At 44.6% G+C, this 24,854-nt stretch overlaps 1 protein-coding gene across 1 annotated transcript; it reads left to right on the forward strand.

The window, feature by feature from the left end:
- Window positions 1-5,607: 5,607 nt before the first annotated feature.
- Window positions 5,608-23,577, forward strand: kcnab1b (potassium voltage-gated channel subfamily A regulatory beta subunit 1b). The gene is made up of 14 exons (XM_068748772.1): window positions 5,608-5,816; window positions 12,575-12,618; window positions 14,438-14,475; window positions 15,158-15,237; window positions 16,008-16,052; window positions 16,386-16,430; window positions 16,947-16,990; window positions 19,782-19,868; window positions 22,115-22,200; window positions 22,626-22,746; window positions 22,834-22,928; window positions 23,061-23,181; window positions 23,306-23,394; window positions 23,488-23,577. The coding sequence occupies exons 1-14, from the start codon at window positions 5,608-5,610 to the stop codon at window positions 23,575-23,577; spliced, it is 1,194 nt and encodes a 397-aa protein (XP_068604873.1).
- The last annotated feature ends 1,277 nt before the right edge of the window (window positions 23,578-24,854 follow it).

The raw sequence follows: 24,854 nt of genomic DNA on the forward strand, positions 1-24,854 counted from the left end.
CGTGATGGTTTCCTCTTACAAGGCCTGATATCTGCAGCAGCGTCGCCTCAGCTGCCTGCAGGAGTCGGATTTGTGTACAAAATGTTGGGAAGAGTCACTGGAGGGAAGAGTGAAGAAGAAAAGGCCTTCACGCATCCGGAGACTGGAATAGAATAAATGCCCTGCGTCTGTCGCAGACATCACACCGAGTGGGAGGACGCAGCGGATCCACAGAGGTGCTCTCAGCGACCCACGCATTCACGCAACATCTTATCTCTGTTTCCAGAGTTCACACTCAAACTCGTAGGCTTGTGAATGAGCGGCGTGTGTTCCCGTGTGTGTGTGTAGTTCAAAGACTCCTCAGATCCACGGATCTGGCTGCAGTATCCTCGGTGTTCACAAGAGGGCAGGCGGGTACAGCGAACCAACAGAACCACACAGAACCTGTGAGTAGGAGGTCTTTATAATTACACATTTAGATCCTAGTATCACATTATGTTTTTACTTTTTATTTTTACCTGTCCTACAGCTCGCATTTATTCTTCAACTTGGTGGTTTTTACTCCAACAGTCATTGGACAAATTTTGATGAGTGTTTCAAACCCAAAGAACGATCCATTCGATTTTTAGTGGTGATCAGTATCATCCTCTGGATTAATTGGGGGATTATTGCTTGTAACCAGTGATGCACACTTTGTCTAAAATAAATTGTAAAAAAAAAAAAGAATCCTGTACATGGAAAAAAGCAGAAACCTCTTGGAGAACTATGGAGCAGGGATCCCTCTCCCCAGGCTGGGTAGAAGTGTAAATAGAGGTCACAAGTGAAGAGCACAACAATCGTGACAGCCATCAGCATTGATCAAAGCCCATGGATGCTGAAACGTGTCAACTGATTCCAGGAGCATGTTGTAAAAAAAATAAAAGTAGGTGCAGTGTATTTTTTAATCCAAGGAACCAAATTCCAGGTAATTCCAGGTAATTCCGGGCCACTTGCTCCGCTACCTGTTACTGGGCAGGATAAGTGAATTGGATCATGGTCCCAAGTGGGTCGCGAGCAGAACCGTCGTGAGAAAACTGCCTGGGGCGACATTATTGACAAGTAGAACTGCCACATGACCAAACATGAAAGAGTAGGAGTAGATCCGTTACTCTCCAACTCAGCTTCACGTTTTGGATCATTTCCCTTCAGGCGATAATACCAGCAGATGCTCTAGCTGGATTAAATCTGGATTAAATCTGGCTCTAAACTGCGACTTGCATTGGCTGGCGGTAGATCAGCTGTATCATGGGGGGGGGGGGGGTATTTCTTGTTGCCAATGACAGGTCAGAAATAGCCCCCCTGCTTTGTTCAACTTGCCCCGCAGACAAACAGGCTTCAAACAAGAGCCGCCTTTTGTTTTTTTTAATTAATCAATTATCTAAGAATAAATCTGAAATCACAGATGAGGCCCGTGGAGACATCTGCCCCTCCTCTCTGTTACGTCTAGTGTTATGTATTATATATGTGCATGCTGGTCCATCGGTCCTAGCTCATGTGCACGTATTACTTCTAAACACCTCATCGTCTAATGGCATGGCAAGAACTTGAATACGGATCTCCTCTGTGGTTCCACATGACCGGCATTGCATTGTGCTTACATGGAGATCTAAATATATTGAAATGATTTGCCGACAAAAACAAAAGTGTCCCATCAGCCTGCGGCAGACGACGCTGACAGCCCCACACAAAACATGTATGTGAAGACCGTCTGCAGTGAAATCCCGGTGCCCAGGCTGAGAGGGGGGCCGAGGCTCGAACGCCGCCAGAGTTCCATCCAGCAGAGGCAGCCGCCAGGAGCCAGGCTGGGCCCTTCAAGCCCCACCGGCTGCCTTCCGGGGAGTTTTCAAACCAGCAGATCCCAAGAGCAGAGCAGTTTGGAGGAGCTCCTCCACGTTCAGAGACGTTGTATTCAGGCGCCTGGGAAGCCTAACGCCACCATGGTGTACAGGTAGGGTCATTATCCTGAAGAGAGATGCATGTATGCAAGCCCAGTCGTCCGACAAAGAAAAAGGCTGATCATGAACCGCTGAGGGCAGGAGAGAACAGAAGATAAACCTGGAGCTCCCTAAATTAAACACACAATGTCAGTTGAGGAGATTCCTGCTCATCCGTGGATTTGGACTGAACCGCAGCCTTTAAGCGTCGCATGCTGACTGTGACCTGCTGCAGCAGAATCAACTCGGGAATGATTAAAAGAAAATGTTTATTTGCAAATAACTTTGCATCAGCATCACACATATCACTGTTTGACTGCGATGCCTCAAAATGTGTTTTAATGGAATGTTTTTCTGTGCACTGAGTCACCCCCCCCCCCCCCCGCGCTCGCTCCGGCTCAACTGCAGGATGATCTGTTACCCTCGGCAAATTCAGCTTCACAACATCGAAGTATTACGGCAAAAAGTCCAGAGTGGAGCTCGTATGCTATTTATCCCCAGGTTGAAATTCTAGCAGGACATAAAAAAAAACGGCATCAACACCGGATCTATGAACCATGTGGTAATTCACCAACAGAAATAAGCAGCTCCCCAGTCACTTCCTTCCATCATCCGCCCCGCTGGGAGCCGGCGTGGGGGTCACTGACTCATTGTGTGGCTGTCAAAATGAAGACGTCGACATTCATCAATGTCAACATGTGCAACCATTTCACAATGACGGGTCGTGGCAGGAGCTGGTCTGAAGATGATGATGATGATTGTTATGGAAATGCACGTTTATAAGGGGCCGGTGATGAAGGACGCTCATGATGATGACCTTTCATTCCCAGCCATTCCCTTTGCGCATCCCCCCCCCCCCTGTGGAGCTTCTTCTTCTGTATTTCAGGCATGCTCGCTGGGCCGGACTGACATTTGCTCACTTGATAACTCTGACCGTTATACGTCTGGCCTACTAATGCAGATTAAACAGCCCGTTCTTCATCTGTGGTGTTGCACGCGCAGTGCATCTCAACGATTTGCCCTCCCGGGTGGAATCAGCGGCGTAGAGGAAGCGACTGAAGGCGCTAAAGGATTTTTTGGAGGGGAGGAACGCGAGAGACGGATTAGAGAAAGCCAATAATAGATGGACAAAAAAGAAAGCGAACAAATTGATGGAGCATCCAGGGTGGGAATCACGACGAGCTCGGGAATGTTTCTCACATTATTCTCTCCTATTTCCTCAGTGGAGGTTAAAAGGGAGAAGAAAAACTATTAGTCGGACATGGAAATGTTGAAAATAAAAAGCTTTTGGTCAAGGAGCTGTAATTCTGCCGAGGCGGGGGTTATGTAATCACCGGCATTTTGTCTGTCTGTTAGCAAGCTAGCTCAAAACGTTACGGGCAGACCTTGAAATGTTGGGAATCTCACCAGTAGCAGTTGATCAAATTTTGGTGATGATCCAGAAGAGATTCTGGATTACGGATTTTGAAATTTTCAGTATCATTGCAGTCAATGGAGCTTCGAAATGTGTTCCTCAATATCTCGGTTGATTGTTGACCGATGTTTATGGAATTTGGTTCTTCTTGGAGCAATTTAAGCAGAGCAGATTTCCTCCAGGAGTGGGCCTGGTCGACCTTTTGGTGTTTCCGGCTGGGAATGTAAGAACTAGTTGATGTTTTTGACTGACACACTTTTTAAATTGGGTAGAAAGGGAGGGCACTGTAGCCTCGAGGTGCTGGTGACATTCGAGGGATGTCCGACAGAGCAATAACTCTCCAGAGCATCGCTGAACGACTCGATCGGACCGAAACCGGATTTGCCGACGGGCAAAGACTGTCAAAGCTGCAATAATGGGAGCATAGCAGAGGTGACCTCTCACCTCCATCGGGACCGTGAAGCCTTTTCCTTCTTACTCTTGTTCTCTTCCAACTTTAGTAGAGCGTCCCTGTTTTATAGAGGAAGCTTGTGAAGGAATGAAAGAAATACATTCAAAGGTAATGGAGTCTACCTCGAAGGAGGTGGTCGAATTATTATGTTCTTGTTGCTCTGTTTAAATCAGCGTCTGAATGATAAGATGTAAGCATTAACCCAGCGTATTCTACTTCTATTCAGAACCTATCTCTCTCTCTCTCTCTCTCTCTCTCTCTAGCACCATAGTAAGAAGCACTGCAGTTCTTTCAGCTAATAAGTTAGAGCAATGCCAGTAGCCTCTCCACGTTGTCTCTCCCCCTCATTCAGTGCCTTGCTCTCTCTCTCTCTCTCTCTCTCTCTTCCTCTGTCTCCCGCTCTCTCTCTCAACACGCGCTGCTCTTCGCCTCCTCACTGCATCTGTCCTCTTCTCCATGAAGTGAGGTACCATGCATCCTCCCTTTCGCCTCCCTCCTCTCCTCTCTGTATGTCTGCGGCCATTCCAGGGTCCCTTTATCAAACAGGACATTCTCGGAAAGCCGGGGATCTTAGCGGCTGCGTTATTGTGCTCAGCGACTTTTGGAGACAGGACAAGGCTGTTTTGCCGGGTCTGAGGACGGCGCTGGAGACGCCGCTGCGGCTGCCGCCGGGATGTGGATCTTTGCAGGACCTCTGCTCGCCATGTAGCATCACTTGATTCCTTCTCAAAGTTGCAGGCGGGCAGACATCAGTCAGGAATCTCATCCTGCTTCATCCTTGTTGCCCAGAGAGCGCTGAAAACTCAAATGTGTGTGTAAGAGCGATGGAATTGGTGCAGATTTGGTGCCGTGTGTGTTTGTGTTGACGGTGTGAGCAAAAGAAGTCAATCACTGGAGAATATTTGTGAGCGTTCTGAATTGATTTGCCTTCCTCTCAAAGCATGACCTTATTTTTTTTTTATCAAGCTGTGTGACAGGAACAAGAAGCTCTCTGTGATTGTGATTGTGCCAAAAGCACAATGTAGTGGTTGCAGTGTTACTCGGCTCACTCCAGTCATTGGACTAAAAGGCTCTGGCACAGTCGGAGGGCGAGAACGACTCCCCAGACGGCCACAACTTCTGGCTGCCTGACAAAAAAAAAAAAAAACTCCCAGACACCCTAAAGAGACTCGCGTTTAAGGCGCCATTACAGAAACAGAACAGGATTACTTATAAAGAGGCACACATAATCATTTCTGTAGTGTAAAGTGAGAGGGTGGAAAAAGAAAAAGAAGAAAAGGGCATACTGCTGTGTAGAAATATGATAAAGATGCAGACAAATTAAATCATTACAAGTTGAAAGGAAAAATGATTTCTCATTCAGCAGGATATTTAAACCTCCCACTTCCACCCAATGAAACGTCTCTGAAGCGCTCTTCTCAGCCGGGCAGCGCTCCCAGACTCATTCAGATCCTCTCCTCCTTCATCCTTCTGCCTCCATCTCTCTCCCCCATATTTTTTCAGGTGGAGTCAGACCTGCGCAGGTTCCCCATCTCAACTCCTCCAGAACTGAACCCGCTGCTCTGTCCAATGGATGATTAGCTTAACGTCCTTCTCCTGAAATAAAGAATCTCACGCTCTCATCATCCCCCCCCCTTTTGTGATTTCCACAAAGGATCCATCAGCTCCCGGGCAGAACTGACGTGGACCGCTTCGCCTTCAGCTCACATATGAACAGCAAAGACAACGACTGAGCGTCCCAAGCTCATTTAAAGGCACAAACAGAGCTTTGTTCGTCGTAGCGTCCAGTCATGCAGGTGTCTTTTGCATGCACGGACCACGGGCTGAAGGCCCCTCGTAACGGTGAGAAGCAGAACGCCACCAGTCCCAACACCACCAGCAAGGCCCGGGCTCGCTTCCGCACCGTGGCTCTGATAGCTCGCAGCCTGGGCTCCTTCACCCACCGGTACCACCACAACCTGAAGGAATCCACCGCCAAGCTCACCGGCATGAAGTACCGGTATGTAGACTGATGGCGATGGAGGGAGGGAGGTGTGTTTCGTTTAATGGAGACATGAGGAGGAGTGAGATAACTGGATGCAAAGAGTCCCGGTGGAGACAATGATGATGTATGAGCAGTGGCAGGTGATGAGTGGGTTGGTGTCTGCGCCGGCGTCTTTTTTGTTCAGCTGAAATCGGCAGATTCTCTAGACACTGCCGATCCTTATAATTGGTTGCGTGTGAGACAAAGAAGCATCAGAGTTTCAGATCTGAGATTTTAAATCTAGTCGCCAGGAAGCACAGAGTTGATGATGTTCTTTGGGCACTTGCACTTGTTGTGGCTGAAGTGATGTTAACCTGCCGGAGATGGGCGGCATCGCCGTTTACCGTGCCGGGGTGTCGAGGGACAAAGGGCGAGAGAATGAGAGACGGGAGAGATTATGGGAAGAGATAGAAAGATGATGGAGAGAACAAAAAAAAGGGACAAGTAGGAACCGAGTGAGAGACAGAAACTGGAGCATGTGGGTCAATTTGCAGAAGAGAGACAATTAGCAGCAGATTGGGTTGCAGCTAAATGTGATAAGTGTCTTCTAATCGTACAGTCTCATCTCGTTTCCATAACAACACTGAAACTTTAGTCTGTGTTGCAGCAAAGAAGCTTGTTGACTCCGGTGTTATAAGTGTTAATTTACTTAACCCTATTGCTTTTTTCATGGCTTTGCTTTCCGGTTTCTATCGCAGCATAGGCGCACGGCTTCTCGAATGTATCTGCTGTGTGTTTTGGTTTTGCATCACGAGGATTTGCTCGCCCTTGTAGCTCACTACAAAAGCAGGTGGAGGATATTAGTCGTAACGCTTCTTCAAAGACATCAGCAAATCCCCCCAAAATGCTATTTTTTCCCCCACAGAGAGATAAATATGGGATGAAAGCTTCATCTGTCGCATCCCCCCTTATGTTTCCCGCTCCGCTCTCTTTCCCTCCCATCTTTCTTTTCTAATCCCCCCCTACTTTAACGCGTCAAACTAAATAGTCCACTGGAGGGAATCTCCTCCTCTTGAGTTCAGACAAATGTTCTCTTTACATTAATCAGGATGAAAATGTGCATGAGCCTCTGTTAGTGTAGTCTCATACTGGGAACACCTGAAGCCACAGCAAGGCGATGCAGAAGAGAGTGTGCAGAGTGGGCGAGCAAGCATGCACTAATAATACCACCAATCACATCATTTTGGTTGTCATGGTGATCTAAATATAGTACGGTTCCACTTTTGGTGTCCCCCCCCCGGTTGCAACCTTCTGAAGTTCTTTGACCGTAAAGCAAAACGCCTACAAACAACATTCAGACATATTTTTATCAAAATGTGCGACCCTCGTCATCGTCACAAAGGGAGCAGATTATTTCTGGCTCCCGGTTGGGAGCCCCTCATTGCCCGGATTAAAGGTCGGAATGGGCATTCGGCAGCAGAAGGCCTTTTGACAGTCCAGGAGGTTCAGGGAAGGACGCTTGGCTGACTCAGAAATGCACTGCAGATGGGGGGGGGGGGGGGGAGAAAAAAAAATATCCCTTCTGTCGTTTCTTTTGGACTCGGGGCTTATCGGCGCCCAGCGGGGGGGGGCACGCTCTCCTCCACATACAGCTGTGTCGACAGCGTGTGGAATGTGTGACGCAGCCATGCCGTGTTTTTCTGTGCCAGAAAACACGCTTCATTTGGCACACATCTGAGCTGCATGAAAGTTTTGGAGGAAACATATACGACGGATTTGTTGGCCTTAAAGAGCTCCCAAAGTGGGTGTCATTCCTTCGTTTATTCACGACTCTGCTATGCCAGTATAGCCTGAGCCCCTTTAATCAAAAACCTTTTCCTTTCAGGAATAACTCAAATTAAAACCGATTAAAGTTCTGATGGAAGTGATTCGCTTTTCTCTTGTTTCATTTAAATAAGATAAAGGATGATGGATTTCCTCTGCTTGAATCCTGGGAGTTGCTGATGACGAGTCTATTTCATTGCTATTTCATGTCAAGCATTTAATCAGCTCTATCAAAGATGCAGGGAATACAAAAAAATTTTTTTTAGATATATATTTATAAATCGGTATTTTTATGCACTCCACGGTTCAAGGTTAATAGCGGCTTGTGTCACTGGAGCAGAGACGCTCATGTCATTTTTTTTTTTGCAAGTCCAGGTCAAGTCTCAGGCTGGGATTTTACTTACCGGCTACCAGCACGAGTCCTTGGCAATGAAAGTTACAATGGAGTTTGTGTATTCGCTTTGCTCTTTCCAAGTTGGGTAGAAAAGCTGTGTTGTCGCTCGCTCACTTGTTATTTTTCTTCCAACTCCGGTGGACTGGGACTCTTCAGTGTTTGTTACTTCCAGTCTTCCTCTGTAGCATCATCAGCTCCCCCCCCCCCAACCAACGTATGCATCAAAAAAGCACAGGGTCTTGGAGATCAAGGGTGAGCCTACCCAGCTTCCCTGTCATGTTCTATTGCACAGCTACCCTGCGCCATTCCCCCTGTTTGTTTTTGGTGCAGTCACGCTGGCTGTCTGAGGCAATTTCACAGACTCATCTTTCCTCTGGAGAGCTCCCGTCCCAGAGGGCATCAGAGCATCCTCCACCAGAGGAATGTCATCCAGGCTTTATGCAGCAAGATGACAGCAAACGCAATTTGTACTTCTTGGTCTCCTCCCTGTTCTTTCATCTGTTTTATCTCTTAGATGTCTCCTCTTTCTCCCAGTTCAGTATTCTGTATGACTTGAGGGTTTTTTATTTCCTGCTGTGCATTCTCTTGAACTCATTCCCGGCCTGTTGACTCACTTCGGAACTACTTTTTCTCCGAATCGGCTCCTCGATGAACTGCTTAAACATGAGTCGTGCATTGTCACCTCCCTAACAGCAATAGACTCTTGTCTGTTCCCAGTCGTCGTCCGATCATGGAGAATGGTTTTGATATCCCACTATGCTCTGCCATCATGGGCTTCATAATGCATCATTGTGCATGATGTTATGGCTGACAGGACATGGTTCCTGTTCACCTTTTGTTGCGCAGGTGTGTTCATGCATACCAGTGTGGACATAGAGCACATCTTGCAGCGCTAAGATTCTAGCGCTACCATGAGAGCTAATGCTGATGAGGTCACAGATATTCTGCTCCTGAGGCTCAGGATGAATTCTAAGTTTTAATTATATATTTTTTTCTCCGGTTGTCTGTTTTTTTGGGAGAAGCTCTGAAGTTGAACTTTGTCTGTGTGTGTGTGCGCGTGTGTGTGTGTGTGTGTGTCTGTAGGTGCGTTTGTGCAAACATGAATACCACGCTTGCATGATTGGAACCCATCCTGCTGCTTCAGCCCAGAGACACCATGCTTGGTAGTGCATATCCAGTGCTAGTTGCTGCTTTGCTTCTTCTTCCTGCATCAAAACTCTTCATCCCCCTTCAGTGAAAATGATGTTGCAACATCTTTTAAAGCATCGGCGTCTTTGACCGTAATCACAGACTCGATAATACAAGCCAAGTTGTTGCAGGACGGGATCTCCTCTGCCTGCCCAGACAAGGTCAATATCTCAATTAAAAAGCCAAGACGTTTTGTAAGGACTTCTCATTCCAATTTAAGGTCGCAATCGGAATGGTTTTCTGTAAGGGTAATGGGTTTGTAATTGCAATGTTACCTTTTTATCCTCAAGTATAATCTGTAAAATAGACTGCAATCCCCATGGAAGCGATGACACCAAAGGAACACTGCATAAATGAATTACAGGACTGTAAATTGCGCAGTATTCTAAGTGAAAGATGTTTGTGCAGAAAATAGAGCTCTGCTAGGTGCAACGATATATTTTAATTTTTATGAATCAACTATGGGATTAGTGTACATTCATTTTGAACAATCCACAATGATGCACATGTTTTCTGAAGGATTACACAGCAGAGAGTTGATTCCAAATTCTATCTCTAATTCACACACACACACACACACACACACAAACACACACATGCACATCGTGCATGGGCCTCTGGGGAGTGAGCTGTCATTTCTTATTTCCCCTTATGTGTCGAGTAGAAGACTTTATCTGCTTGATCTGCTTTCACTTGGGGCTTGAACTTGCATTCCTGCAAGCCCCAGTCATTTATTTCAGCATCTCTCTCTCAGTTTCTGTCTTCATCTCGTTCTCTTTCTCTTTCTTTACAGCGTGCTTTCCATCCTCTTCTCTTCTTCCATTATTGCTGAAAATTAAAGTCTAGATTTGATCTGTGCTCCCCCCCCATTACTGCTACAGCTTTAATTCTTAATCTTTTTTTTTTCCCACAAAGTCCTTGATTTAACTTCCCTGCTTTCTTCCCACCGGCGCAGGCCCTGACCTTGTTAAATATAGAACCTATGACCAGTTCTCCCCCCCCACGTTTTTTTGATAAGAACATTATGGTTGACATTCAGGAGAACGGTGGGAACCGAGGAAGTGGCTGTCTAATCCGTTCACCCATGAATGTTGGCCTGCGTGGGTTTCGTAAATCCCCAATGAGCGAGGAGTTTAATCTATTTACTCACAATCTTAGCCAAAGGATTTGCTCACAAGTATCGATTTGAACAATCCAGTATCAGGAAATAAACTATAAGTAATCCCACAAAAGAGTCGCTCCCTCTGCGCTTTGGACAGAATCAGCCGTGTTGGTGTGATATTTCCATCTCACATGGAGATGAACTAAGAATATGAAGTAATGCATGCAGCAGCAGCAGCAGCTTGCAGGATGTTCATAAATGGTGACAGCTTTGTGTGAGGGGGCGTCTTCAAATGACTCAATTGTCATTTTACTTTGAGGCTTCTTTTGGGTACCAACCAAGCATGAGGGGCTGAGCCACACTCACTGGCGTGCAAGGTTTTCTATGTGTAGGATAGACATATTGTTCCTCTATTATCGCATTTATTGTATAATATGATATTAATGAGAATAATACGTGTGACATATAGACTGTGTGCATCTGCATCAGTAACACACCGGAATCCATTTTCTCACACTGTAAGGCAACTGGTTTTCTTTCCTTTGGTGCAAATTGACCTGCTACTACCTCCTAAATCATTAGTTGTTACTGCAGCTTAACTCTCCTGGAGCTGTAGCAGGCTGTCTGCTTAATACTCAGTAATGGCCAACAATAAGAGAGACCGCATCAGCGCCCGCTCGATGTCGGCTTTCTTTCTGAGGCACAAACTCTGCATGGAGGGTTTTGTTGAAAAGCAGTCGTCCGAGGGTAATCGGCTTTATTTGCAGATTGGGCAAGCCTGTGAGCCGCTCTATCGTGGAGATACAGATGCAAGATATACAGTAAACATGACAGCAGTATCAAGGAAAAACAAATTGCAGCAATTGAGCGGCTGATTTATGCTGTGTGACTCGCGAAAAAATGGAGCAGCGAGCATCCCCTCATTAGCCTTAAAAACTCAATCACACTTGCAACCTCCATTTAAGCCCCCCCCCTCCTGTTTCAAGGATACCAGTCCAGGCATCCAGCCTCCTCCACAGTATCAGATATGAGAGCACCTCACACGGTTTGTGTTTACCGTCTGGCTATTTGTTCTGCTATCGCATCATCATCATCATCATCACCATTGTAATGCATCAAAGAATGCACAACTTAACAGAGTCTCCTAAAGTCTTCTTTTATATGTCTTCCCTCCTAGATCTCGAGGGGGGGGGGGGGGCTCAATAACTGATGCCTCCCCTTGTTGAACACCTAATTGAATTGGCTTAAGGCACATTAAGGTGGCACAGGCTCAGATTAGTTCACCTTCATCTTGATGGGGTGCGAGCCTTTAGCTGTCAGGCAAGACAATACGACTGCTGGCATCACTCTGGTTCTCGTGAACCAATCGCAGCAATCCCGAGCAGAAGGCCCAATTTCACAATTGTTGGCCTCAAATCGTCAGACGAGAACTCTGATGTCTTGGTTTATTTCTTCCGTGGTGCTAATGACACATCAAAGCTCTTGTTCTACATTGCTGCAGAACAGCCGGTTTGCGGAGGAGACATGCATCAAGGAGGTGCACTACTGCTCAGTTAATTAGAAAAGGTATGCATGAAGGAAAAAAGCAGGGAAACAAAGACGGCATGTGCAAGGAGCTGTCTGGAGCGATAAGCGATAAGATAACGGTGATAAGAGGCAGCTCTGTGTGGCTGTGGGAGGACACTTGTCTGCTCATGTGGGGAACACAACAGTAAAAACGCCTGTGGAGGGGAAGCAATCCCTGATGTAAGAGGGTGTCAGAGCTAACTGAGAATGGAATGACAGGTTGGCGAAGAGCAACAAGCAGAGAGTATTGAACCGAACTTTCAGCAGCCGCAGAACAAACAGTAATGGGATTCGTGCAGTTCTTTTTCAAACTCCTCCAGATAATCCATAATGAAGGGATAAATCCATCCAGCGCTTCCTGTAATCTGTCAGCGATTGCAGACGTGATAATGGCAACCCCCGCGTTCAGCGCCCCTTCTCTCAAACACGCCTCAGAAGCTATAAGCTATTATTAAAATCTGCACGCTGCAATTACAAAAGATTATTTTTTTCCTTGCATTGTACATTCCACAATGGAGGATCCGCGGAGTGTTATTACATCTCAGTCGCTCAAGCTATGGTGCTAAAAACGTTATGGATTCTGCCTTTGTTTGGGTTTGAACATCTTTGTTTGCCCACAGCGGAATAAAAAGCACAGCAATTACAATCACATTTGACTGATGACATCTCGAGCCCTGAACAATAATGGTTTTGGTAATGATCATCTGGTTGTCTTCACAGGAACCTGGGGAAATCTGGGCTGCGTGTTTCCTGTCTGGGGCTCGGTGAGTACATTTAATTAGCATCAGAGGCAAATGCCTGATGATTTCATAAAATACTGTAGCTGTGTACATAAAGAACAAAAGATGCAGCAGTGTAGCGATTCCATTATTTTTTATTTCACCCTTTTGTAAATCACATGCATCTTTCAAATGTATGGGAGTATTAAGAGACAATGAAAAGATGTTTGCAGAGCGTCCACGTTTTCCCTCTTAATATTTAATCAATAGTACTGCTCCCAACACACAAGCTTATTTATCACACATATCCCTGTGTACACACACACACACTCATATTTATCTTTACATGAGTTATTCATTTATTAAAACTTTGTGTGTATATACACCGTGTGTGTGTGTGTGTGTGTGTGTGTGTGTGTGTGTGAGATGTGTGCAACATCATTTTACTTGATACAGCAATGCAATGATTGAGTAATGCTGAGACATTTAAATGCATCTGATTAAGTTTATTAATCATCAATGTCCTAATTGTATCTTAGATTTAGCTTACAGGAATATGAAGTGATGAACAAACCTTTGCCCCTCCCCCCCCCAAAAAAAAGCTTACCATGCAACTATGGCAGTTTTTTTTATATATATATATGACAAACAATAAAAAAGACTAAGCCCGGAATTTTCAAATCCTAGAAAAGCTCCCAGTCCAAAGATAACAGAACTCTCAAATTAACATATTGCATAAAAATCAGCACAAAAGCCAAGCGTGAAAAACAACTATCTATGGTTGTTGTTGTTTACGGAGGCATCCGTGTTATTTGTTGTTTCGGAGCTCTCGCTCTCTGCATGCCAACTCCAGGCAAATTCTTACACCTCTGTATTTTGTCATCTGCGTTTTATGCCTCTGTGAGTGGATAGATGCACACACATAATGAATGAATGGGTATTTTATCTAAAGAGGGAGCTGCCTCTGTTGCCACTCTATATGCTAAGCTAACAAGCTGTGCGTTTTGTGGCTGGCCTGCAGATTAACTGTAAAGACGATGAGATTCTTCTCATCTGAGAGCATTAAAGTAGAGATTCCAAGCATCCCTGTAACAGTTTTCAACATATTTTTTGGGATTCCACGGTATTCCCAGGCCAGATGGAATATGTGATCCCTCCGGTGAATTCTAGGCCGACCCCCAGGTGTACTGGGCATGCCCGGGAACCAGATGCTCCTGACACAAAGGGGCCCCAAGATGTACCTCCTTCCCTTGGGGCAAGAGCACATTCTAGCAACCCAGTAATTCCTGCCTTCCATCTCCTATCCTCCATGGTGTGGAGCAAGAAAACACAAATTCACTTAAAACTAGCCATTGTGTTCCATTTTTATCTGAGTGAATTTGTTTTCGGCTTGCCTGCTGCCGGCTTCAGGCGTAAGCTCCACCAGCGTGCTGCTGCTGTGACTGGAAAAGGTGGTTCTGCATTATTTCATATTAGTGGGCGATGACAGCACGTAGCATGCAACAGAGGATTGAGAGGCAAATAAAAAATATTTTCTAAATTCATCTTATGCTGTTTGAAGGAATAGAAGAGTCTGGAGCAGCTTCGATCTGCAGTCCATGATGAATATGATGTTTTATTTTATTTATCCTTTTTCATCCAAAAAGACGCCAGTGCTACCCAATTCTCTCTTACACGCTCTTGCTTTTCTGCGTTCAAGACTCTTCTGAAACCATATAAATGTTACACATAGAAGGTTTAAACATATGAAACTCACACGGTGAATCTTTCGTTTCAGCGTATCCGCTTCGGCTGTAGGAATGTGTCAACATCAAAGGTCTTTCCCGTTAATCCACGGCATTGACTTTGAGATTTCCTTTAACAGGCACGTGGGTGACATTTGGAGCACAGATCTCTGATGAGGTAAGATCTTCTGACTGATCCAACATTCGCCCGTCGCAGCTCGTGAGAAAACATAGGCTGTCATTATTAAAGACACCTGCGAGTACAGCCAGTAAGCAGCCGCGACTGTTTCTGAAGCTCCTCACGGGATCGATTTACTTTGACCAGGTGTAAAAGGGTGCGAGTCAAACGCATTAATCAGTCTGGGTGTCAGTTTCCCAAAGTCACAGCTGGTAGGTGAGCTCCCCCCCATTAGCTCCACCAAGGCCAAGTTGTCTGGGCGTATACCTCAGTGTCACGTTATGAAATAAAGCACCTCTTCTAGTGCCTTCATCTGGCCTTGAAATGGGGGCGGGGGGCACTTAACTGGCATCGGCTCACCCCGGCCTGATGACCCTGGGAATAACCGAGATGCACAAACAAACTCACCAGACCGGATGTTAAAGGGGTCATCGTGACAACATTTGTATTCCCACGCACGACTGCATAAACTGCATGAACAGAAACGAGGTCAGAATAGTCTGTGAAATATATAGAGCAGTAAACAGCGTTAGTCAGCAACGCTCCTGGTAACATCCATCACAGCAGCACAATGGTTTATTCTCCAGCTGCTGCTTCAAGGAATTCTCCTGGCCTGACTTGTGGTAATATTTTCTCATCTAATCTACTGAATTTTTTATTTTTTGGGGGGGGGCTGTTTCAGGTGGCAGAGCAGCTGATGACTATCGCCTATGAGAGTGGGGTCAACCTGTTTGACACAGCTGAAGTCTACTCCGGGGGGAAGTGAGTGATGTTAGCCAGAAGCCATTCCTCCCCAGAAGACACGCACGTTTCTATCCCAAGAAGAATTATCCGTTGGTAAAACGTATTAAAATCCACACTCTACGAGAGCCGTCAGGCACAACCTTCAATGAAAACCTGACGCTCACCTGTCGAGAAGATGACCAACGAGGAATGGGTGGATTTACCCCCAAATTATGGGTCCACACAAACACACACACACAGACACACACACACGACAGGAGATGCACGACAACTGTAAAAGTCAGGGAGCACAGAGGTTCAGAAGATGAGTGCGTACCTGTATAGAATATGAACTGGCTATAACCTGCGGGTCATTTCTGATTGATAAGATAAGATAGGAGTGAAATTCATCTAATTCTACTGCATTAATAAGGTTTATCCCCCCCCCCCCCCCCCCCGACGGAGAATTACTCCCCTGAGCAGACACAAAAGGAAAGGTAGCTGCGACTCCCAAGTCATTTACATAATCTAATAAATCACTGGAGGCTGCCAGAAATGTTCAAATCCAATCTGCAGTACAGCCCAAGACACCGTTTCACCGAATAATGTGGGACACGTTACAACTTTATGGGAAGACGTATATTCAATTCAAAGTTGCTGCCGTGTTTCAGGCATACGAGACATTTATCCTTTACTGTTTACTCTTTATTCTTATTCAGGCATTCAGCCGATAGATAAAAGTCACGCTTAAATTCTCTGGCACCTTCAAACATAATCTCATCGTCTCAATGTGTGTGATTTATTTGCAGAGCAGAGATAATCCTGGGAAACATCATCAAGAAAAAGTGCTGGAGGTGAAGTGAAGTTCCATAAAGCTCCAAATGTGCCGCACGAATAGCTTGTGTGTGTGTGTGTGTGTATGTGTGTGTGCATGTGTGTGGGTGTGTGTTGAGTCTGCACCACAGGAGTATCCCTTTCCGGCATCAATAGGCCATGCACGCTGCGGTGATGTGTTCCATCCTTCTCCACAGGTTGTGTCAGCTCCCTGCCTGTACCTCAACTCTGGATCCATTTCAATTATTGACCTTGATTTTATAGGGAGGGAGCTGCCTTGTTAGTGCCCATAGAAAAGGAGCTTCTGTTATTATTATCTCCACCAAGGACTCTATTTCTCTGTCGTTTCCCAGGAGATCCAGCCTAGTGATCACCACGAAGCTCTACTGGGGTGGAAAGTAAGTGTGCATCCACATGTGGGCTTAATGGCGTCGCACCCAATCAAAGGCTGCACATTCAATCATTCCCTTCTGCTGCAGATTGTGACACACGATCAGATATTCTGGAAAAACCTCGGGCACGGAAGACAAGCTAAAAAAAAAGTTTTTTAAACGACAGCGTGATTGAAAGCTTTTCCGCAGCCATCTTGTGGCGCCTCAATTGGCAGTAGTCACACGCGCTTTATATTCTATAGGCGTGATAACCTAGTCTCTGTCTGGAAACTGGATTTGACCCAGTAAATCGAGAAACGGCATGGTAACTAGGATGTCGGTGAAGACGACACGGCGACCATAAGCCTCTCGGCTCAGTTTGCTCTGTCGCTGTGGAGCATCGCGTGGGCGTTTTTCTCTCCAGTGATCGGGAGGTAGTTTGTTGTGCAGGCATTCCAGTCCTCTCGTTCAGTTTCCGTTGTGTTCACGAGCGTGTCGTGTTGATGCCCTCAACATACTCTTCTTCCTCCCCTCCTGTTGCAGAGCGGAGACGGAGCGAGGCCTCAACAGAAAGCACATCATCGAAGGTAACGCGTCGATTTCCGCTCCCCTGCTTTGTCCTTCACCACCACCCCATCAGTCAGTGCCCTGCAGTCACCCCCCCCCCCCCCCCCCCGTAATCTCCCACCTTGATCTCTTTTCCTCTCCCCGTCTCCTCCTCCATCTGTGCCTCCTCCCTTTGAATGTGCGCCCAGCCGCATTTTAAAGTCGTGAGAATCAAGCCTTGTCAGATGTTTTGCCTATTCCCTTTTTATAAGTGTCTTTTTTTCCACACTGAGCCACAAACAACGCCCCCCCCCCCCCCCCCCCCTCCTCTCTTCTATTAGCCTTTTAGACTCACGGCCTTTCTTAGTATCCGATGCCACCGACCTGTTCCCAAACGAGCTGGCCATCCGGTCCACAGTGCAAAGCATCTCCTGTAGTGACTCAGCTCTCTATAGCAGGTTATTAACATTCACTACAGCCTCTGCAGCCCCCCCCCCCCCAAACAAGCCAAGGGGAATTACGCATAGAAAAGTAGGAAGGAGGGCAGAAACTGCAAAGTGGATGAAGCCAGTTTCGACGGACGGCGTGTAGTCCCCGTCGCCACAGAGGAGATCAGAATTTACTGCCAACCGTTACCCGCCACCAGTCACTCTACGAGTCATTCCATGGGTTGGGGTGACATTTTACCGGCAGTTACGAAGCGTCAGATTTAATGATCAGTAGCAGGTATCGGCACGGATGAATGAGAACGTCGGTCTCTTTTCATCACATCTTACGTGTCATCATTTTAACCTCTTTCACAGAATGCATGAATTCGTTCATTTCTGCAGGCAAACGTTACAATGGTTTTTATTTGTTCGACGTATTTAATGGCTCCAAAAAAGGAAAAACTGATCCAAGAGAAAAGCGCAAAGTCCTCGTGATGATGGTGCAAGACTCCAATTAATATCCGTGTAATGGGAGCTCCTCCTGAGAGAGCCGATGAGAGCGGAGGAATAAGTGGAAGGAACGATCACCAGGAGAGCAGAACTCTCATCTGGGATTAGCAGGCGGTGGATGAAGCTTCTGGCATTAATCTGCCATGCACACACACACACACACACACACACACAAGGGGTGAAAGCATGACTTTAGCTTGTCTTTCCATCGCTCCTCTGGCCTCCTTTCTGACAGTTCAGCTTCTCGTCTTCAGTCTTGTTTTTCCCCTGCGTTTTAAACGGAATGGGAACAATCTACTCACGATAGTTTGTTTGTCGTTTGTTTGTTATCATCTCCTCAAAGTGTAGTTTCACTCCCAATTAAGGCGAGAAGGTAGAGGATGAGAGACAAAGACGAGAGACAGGAATGAGCGCAACCTGCTTACTTGATCATCTCTGTTCAAAGCTTTGAGTTGTTCCACCTGCCAAAAAAGAACAGACAGTTATGGAACAGCCATAACAGGATCTCACAGGTGCAGCGGTCTCCTTTGTACCAGACCGTATAGTTGTTGAACTCCTCTTGACACTGAAGCCTTCTTAAAGTCTTTGTTTGAATCAAATATAATGATCTAATTGAAGTGTCTCCGCCCACATTTATTATGCCTCAAGAGAGACATAATAAATGTTGACAGGCATACGATAGAAATGGTGCTCTATTAGCATCTAACATTCAGTTGATTGGTGGTTTTGCTTCAGGCATTAGAACATCAGGCTGCGGTTGAATTGAATAGGATTAGGAGACATGGCAATTTATTTATAGCAAATATTTGCTATTTATTCAGGTTCCCCTCTGCTGATTTAAACCATTAATAATATCTCTAAAGAGAACGCAACTGTCGGCTGTAGCACGAGATACACAGCTGTAATTAGAGGCGTACAAATGTGTTCAGTTCCTGTTTGGGTGAATGCTCGCCGGCACGACTCACTGAGCTGTTTAATGAAGTGGAGCTTTTAATTATCGTTATGGCTTCCGACTGTCCTTTTCCTGCAACGATACGCAAAAAACACACACATCATCAGACTGAACCGCATCTCCCGTCTTTGCGGTCGCTTTACCGTGAAACCTCATTCATCAGAAGGAACACGTTGGTGCACAGATGTTTTTTACGAGTCATTAGATTCTAATCTAAGGAGACAAAAAAAAAAAATATGGAATCTCCTTTTGGAATCAAATCATTATCTCCGTGTTAAGACCGCAAACTTCTTGCTGCAGAAAATATTGTGAGTGTTTAGCAGCTGCAGAGGTAATGATAAATATGTGCCTTTTTCAAGTAAAGAGAATAATTGCAATGAATTGGAAAAAAAATCAGGAGGCCTAAACCGGCACATTGGGTGAAGCAAATTCTCATAGTGTTGCCCCTTGAACGGATTACATGTTTTAGAAAAGGGAAGTTGTCAATATTTGAAAAAGTGTGGGGGCCATTTTAAGGAATTTGTGTAAATTTAAAATTTAACAGAAGACACGGAAGATGACTAAATTACATCTATTGCTGTAGACCTTTTTAATTATGTTATGATGGGACAGTTCTTTTCTTTTTTGATTTTCTTAACTCTTTGACACATTTTAAATCAAGGTCTTATATGTCTGTAGAGGTTAACCCTTTTATTTTACTCTGTTTTTTGGGTTTTTTTCTATATATTTTGTGTATTTGCTTGTTTGTTTTTGTGTGTACAGTGTATATCTACCCATTGTTCTGATATGTGAATTGTAATGCTGGCACGCAATTGTATGTACTAAGGTCATGTATAAAATCAATAAACACATTGTCATAAAAAAATAATATATATTTATTGCCGTGTTTATGCTAAAGCTATTTCAGTTACAGCTCAACGGTGGCGACGACTTTCATTCCAGGGTTAAATGGCTCCCTCCAGAGGATGCAACTTGAGTACGTGGATGTGGTTTTTGCCAACCGGCCTGACAGCAACACTCCGATGGAGGGTGAGTGATGGTCCACTCGACTCGTGGAGGGGTGGGTGTCGGTGGAGGGGGGGGGGCTTTGGACCGAGACAATGCCTGTTGTCCTGTAGCATGAGAATGTGAGAAATCCTGGCTTGTGACCTTTGGATTTCAATAGGGATTTAGCTTTGTGTTTGAAATGTGTGTCTCCCTCCAATGCATGCGCACACACATGACACACACACACACATCTTTACTGAACTGACAATCCCGCCCCCATCTCTAGTCCTCTATTTTAGGCTAACCCCCCCGTCTCACTCATCTTTTTCTATCTGTCTCTGCGGGATCATTGCTTTCCCACTGGTTCTCTGAGCTGCACCCGCTCCCAGCCATCCGGATTCTTCAGAAGCAGGATTACCTCGCCCCCCACCCCCCAGGGGGGGGGACTGCCGGTGTATTTTTGGGCTGGTCCCACTAGAGACGAGCCCTTCCTTGCGCTCCATTCCCTCAACAGTGCTGTCTTTCCCACACATATACCTTGTGCTACCATGTCTTTTAAAAACTTTGGGCCGCTCTGTCCAATCGGTTCCTTATCTACAGATCATATTTGGCAAAGGGTGAGGGACAATAAAACATTTTCCAGTCTGAATTTCAACGACCACGTGCTTACGGTGTCACGCTGTATGGTCAGTAATATACTTAAGGCAGCCCTATCTTAGAAACAAACGTATTAGGTCCCAAACCAACGTTTTTAACTTTACTTTTACATACAAATGGGTGCTGCATTATTACTCCGTGCTTCTATGGCAACAATATTCTTTATTGGAATAAATTCATTCGCTTGGTGGTTCTGCCAGTTTCTGCCATTTATCCTGTTTTGCCTTCAGCAAAACTATTGCTGGCTGTACTTTACTCGACTTAACGGATTACGATCTTCAGATATATCAGATTTATGAGGTATATTATTACAGCAACACTGCCAAAACGTCTCCCACTTAATCCTAAATGGAAAAACTGCATTGGGCTTTCATCCAATTGGGGGGGGGGCATTCATCGATGGTGTTTGCCCAGATACCTAAAGCGAGCAGGACGATCAGTGTGGCTTCTGTTGTTGGAATTGATGACTCGCTGCAGCCTTGTGAGGTCTGGCCAGTAAGGTAAGTATGGATGTTGCAATCCATCCGCCTTGATTCATATATTCTCAAACTCTTCTGAATCGCAGGAGCTCCAAGGTTTCTACTTGGTTCACAGTTTTTCCGTCTGTCCTTAAACCCCCCCGTCCCCGTCCCCGTCCCTTTCAGAGCAGATGCATTGTGATTCCTCCGGCCTTACACCTGCGCCAGCCACTCGCTCACATGCTCTCTCACCACATTTTGTCCCCACAGAGAAAGCTGCACTGATGAAAGGGAATCCTTCCCTTTTAATCAGAATGTGCTGGTCTCATTTCCTCACTCTCATTTTCGGCCTCCCCTTAATATTTTGTCTGATGATGATGATGAATATATTTATTAGATAGTATGTTAGAGTACAAGTACAGTCAAACAGTAGCATGTATTACAGTACAAGTACAGTGAAACATCCTGTCTAAGAGGAGCATTTCAACCTTGCGGTCTTGTTTCCGTTGAAAGTCCTTAGTACATAAATCATCGACATTTAACAATACCAATAAAATAAAAATAAATTACTCCACAGATGCAAAATAACAATAAATAAAAATTAAAAAGACACCTAATATGTACAACGTAGGTGGACAAAAAAGGGGGTGGAGGATTGATCCGGAGAGAGTCGTGATGTCTATCTCCATTTCTGCACCAACAGAAAATTACATTCCACTGTGGTATTTCACAATTTGAATGTGTAAATCTAATTATGAGGGGAATGAGCTTCTCGGCAGAGGTCTGCGCTCTATGCGCTTTTCTGCACAAAACCACTAAAGGGCATTGTGGTTGACTTGAATCCCTACAGTTGTAACTTGGTATGATTTGTGTAACTGCACAAGCAACATTCTGCCAAGGTTGACTGAGTTTTGTTTTTTTCATCTAATCCCCTAGCATTTTGCCACATTAACTCGAATGAACCCCAGCAATGAATATCTGCTCACACACGAGATGAGTAATTCGGCATGGATTCATGAAGGTGTCAGTTTCACCAAAGCCTTTTCAAATTCCTTTCTTTTCATAAAATAAAAAAATTGCCTTCCCGCAAGCTAAGTAAGTGTCGTTGTGACGCCAGCCTTTGTCTGATTATTGATTGATTCCCTGCTCTTTTTTATATTTTTGTTCTTGCAGAGATAGTGAGAGCAATGACGCATGTGATCAATCAGGGGATGTCCATGTACTGGGGGACGTCCCGGTGGGCTGCCATGGAAATCATGGTGAGTGATGGAAAGTATCTTATTTTTCTTTTGTCTGTCCCTGTTATCATTTTGGATGAACATTTTAAAAGAAATGTTCTGTGAGATTTATCACCTCAGAGCAACTTAATCTAAATACTTGGGGAGAAAAAAAAAGAAAAATCATGGTAAAGATGGCTGTTCAAGCATCACTGACAGGTATTAAAATGCGTGTCTAAGGATATAGATTACATTGGGACATTATCTGCTTATCAACTGTGTCCTGACTTCTAAGGTAATTGCAGTCCACCTTTTATCATAAGAGGGACAATGGAGTCAGAAACAAGCTAAAACTTTATGAAGAAGCACCATACGCTATAAGCAGCAGTGGGGATAGAAATCCTTAGACATATTGGCTGCCATTTTTACATGTTTCCTGTTCATATTCCCTTCCCGTATTCAATTAGGAAGCGTACTCTGTGGCCAGACAGTTCAATCTAATTCCACCAGTGTGTGAGCAGGCAGAGTATCATTTCTTCCAGCGGGACAAAGTAGAAACCCAGCTTCCAGAACTCTACCATAAAATAGGCAAGTCAAGAATTGTAATTCAAAATTGATTTGTGGCCACAAGAGATTTTGTATCATGTTGCTGAGTTGTTTTTTGTTCCTTCCCAGGTGTTGGTGTGGTCTCTTGGTCCCCTTTGGCCTGTGGGATCATCACTGGGAAGTATGAGAACGGTGTCCCAGAATCCTCCAGGGCCTCAATGAAGGTACAGGTGTAATTTCTTCTGACCATTCAACCCATATCTATGTGTGACAATTTGTTTATTCTTATACAAGTACCATGAGAGCAATAAAACAGATTATTATAACCAATAATTCCTCTTATATTTCTCCTCTAGCCATATCAGTGGTTGAGGGAGAAAATAATGAGTGAGGATGGAAGGAAACAGCAAGCCAAGCTAAAGGACCTGGCTCATATTGCAGAGAAGCTTGGGTGTACGTTGCCACAGCTAGCCATAGGTAAGGGACAATATGTAATATGTAAGTGAATAAAGAAAATATCCTATAAAAACCTACTTTATTAGCTTCTGTGCATACTTTTCAATAAAGAATATCAAAGTGAATTCCAATTCCTGAATTGTAGCCTGGTGCCTGAGGAATGAGGGAGTGAGCTCAGTGCTGCTGGGATCCTCCAATGCAAGGCAGCTCACTGAGAACCTGGGAGCCATTCAGGTTCAACACGTTCCTAACACTGAATAATCACAGAAGTTTCTATGGTCAAACAGCATTGATTGTGCGCTCTTTATTTTGCTCCGTGCACTGCAGGTAATTCCAAAGATGACAGCGGGCATTGCCTCAGAAGTGGATCACATACTTGGAAATCGTCCTCACAATAAAAAGGACTGCCACCATTAGTGTACCCTGTTTTTGTGAACTATGCTCGAAAGGCTTTTCAAAGATTAATTCTCACAGCCATGGCACCATAATTGTGTGCCCAACTTTTCTTGTGTGAGCGTATGAGTGTTGGTTTGACTGTGCAAAAAAAATGCTCTGCCTGGCTCCTTGTCTGTATAAAGGTCAACCAGTGCTCATTAATGTTAACGTGAGATACTTGACAAAACATGCATGCTGCAATTATAGCAGACAAATATTGAACGGAGCAACTCCTATGAGATGATTTGTGGGGCGCAATTCTCTTCTGCTCCTGTGTTGATGCTGCTGAATGTGAAAGACATTAGATTGAGAAGAACTACAATACCGTAAGAGCCGGCTGACACCAGCATGGGTCGACTAGTACGCTATCATGCTTATCTGAATGAGACTGTCAAGATTAGAATCTTATATTTTTATCTATGTAAAAAGTATATGTTTAATTTAAAGATGTGGTGAATCAAAATGTACCCAGTGTTCCAGAAATCAATCTTATCAGACGTTTATCAATAAAAAGCTAAATCAATGATGATGTGTGTAATTGGGCCTCGTCTCTAATTGGACAATATGAAGGAAAAACTAACATACTAATGAACATTGGATAAAATGAAATTATGCATACAATTTTGTCCTGAGAGGGAAATAAGGTAAAATATGTTTTAAACCCATCTACACTGACAGTTATATGCTTTCCTAATGAAGCAGCTGTAACAAAATGAGCTTTTCCTCTCCTCGTCTCTTTTCTTTCTTTTCCACTCATGCAAAAGTACAGTGTGCTTTGCTATTATGCCCCTTAAGCTCCTTTTTTGTTTGGACTATGCCAGACCTTCTGTCAGTAACAGTTATGTCTGACTCAGTCTGTGCTGTGGCTAATGCATTTGTCCAGTTGAATTTGGGGAGATGGTCCCCAAGGCCATATTTTAAGTCTAAGTAAAAAATAAAATAAAATAAAATAAATACATAAAACATATGGAGCCCTGCAGTCATTGCACCTAGAATAAACTTGCACATGTTATCTGAGATTAGTTTTACATGATGGGATTTTCTATGTTCAATCTGTTTAAACTGCATTTATTTTATCTGTATTTTAGTGCTATTCATCTGATTTGTACACAAAAAAAAAGACATTATAATTCTCCTGTGATATGGTTTAAAGATCAATAGTAATTTTCTATTAATGTTATGGATGCCTTGTTATATTTTGCCCTTGATAATAAACTGTGATAATAAAACTGAAATAGATTTATTATTTGCTGAATAAA

Source organism: Brachionichthys hirsutus, chromosome 15 (assembly GCF_040956055.1).
Source record: "Brachionichthys hirsutus isolate HB-005 chromosome 15, CSIRO-AGI_Bhir_v1, whole genome shotgun sequence".
Lineage (NCBI taxonomy): Eukaryota > Metazoa > Chordata > Actinopteri > Lophiiformes > Brachionichthyidae > Brachionichthys > Brachionichthys hirsutus.

What these genes read in the sequence shown, in the direction of transcription:
- kcnab1b (XM_068748772.1), top strand. Translation starts at nt 5,608, where the DNA reads ATGCAGGTGTCTTTTGCATGCACGGACCACGGGCTGAAGGCCCCTCGT. An exon ending in TGTTTCCTGTCTGGGGCTCG is followed by an intron (nt 12,619 to 14,437) that starts GTGAGTACATTT and finishes TTCCTTTAACAG; the next exon opens with GCACGTGGGTGACATTTGGA. An exon ending in GTTGCCACAGCTAGCCATAG is followed by an intron (nt 23,182 to 23,305) that starts GTAAGGGACAAT and finishes CCTGAATTGTAG; the next exon opens with CCTGGTGCCTGAGGAATGAG.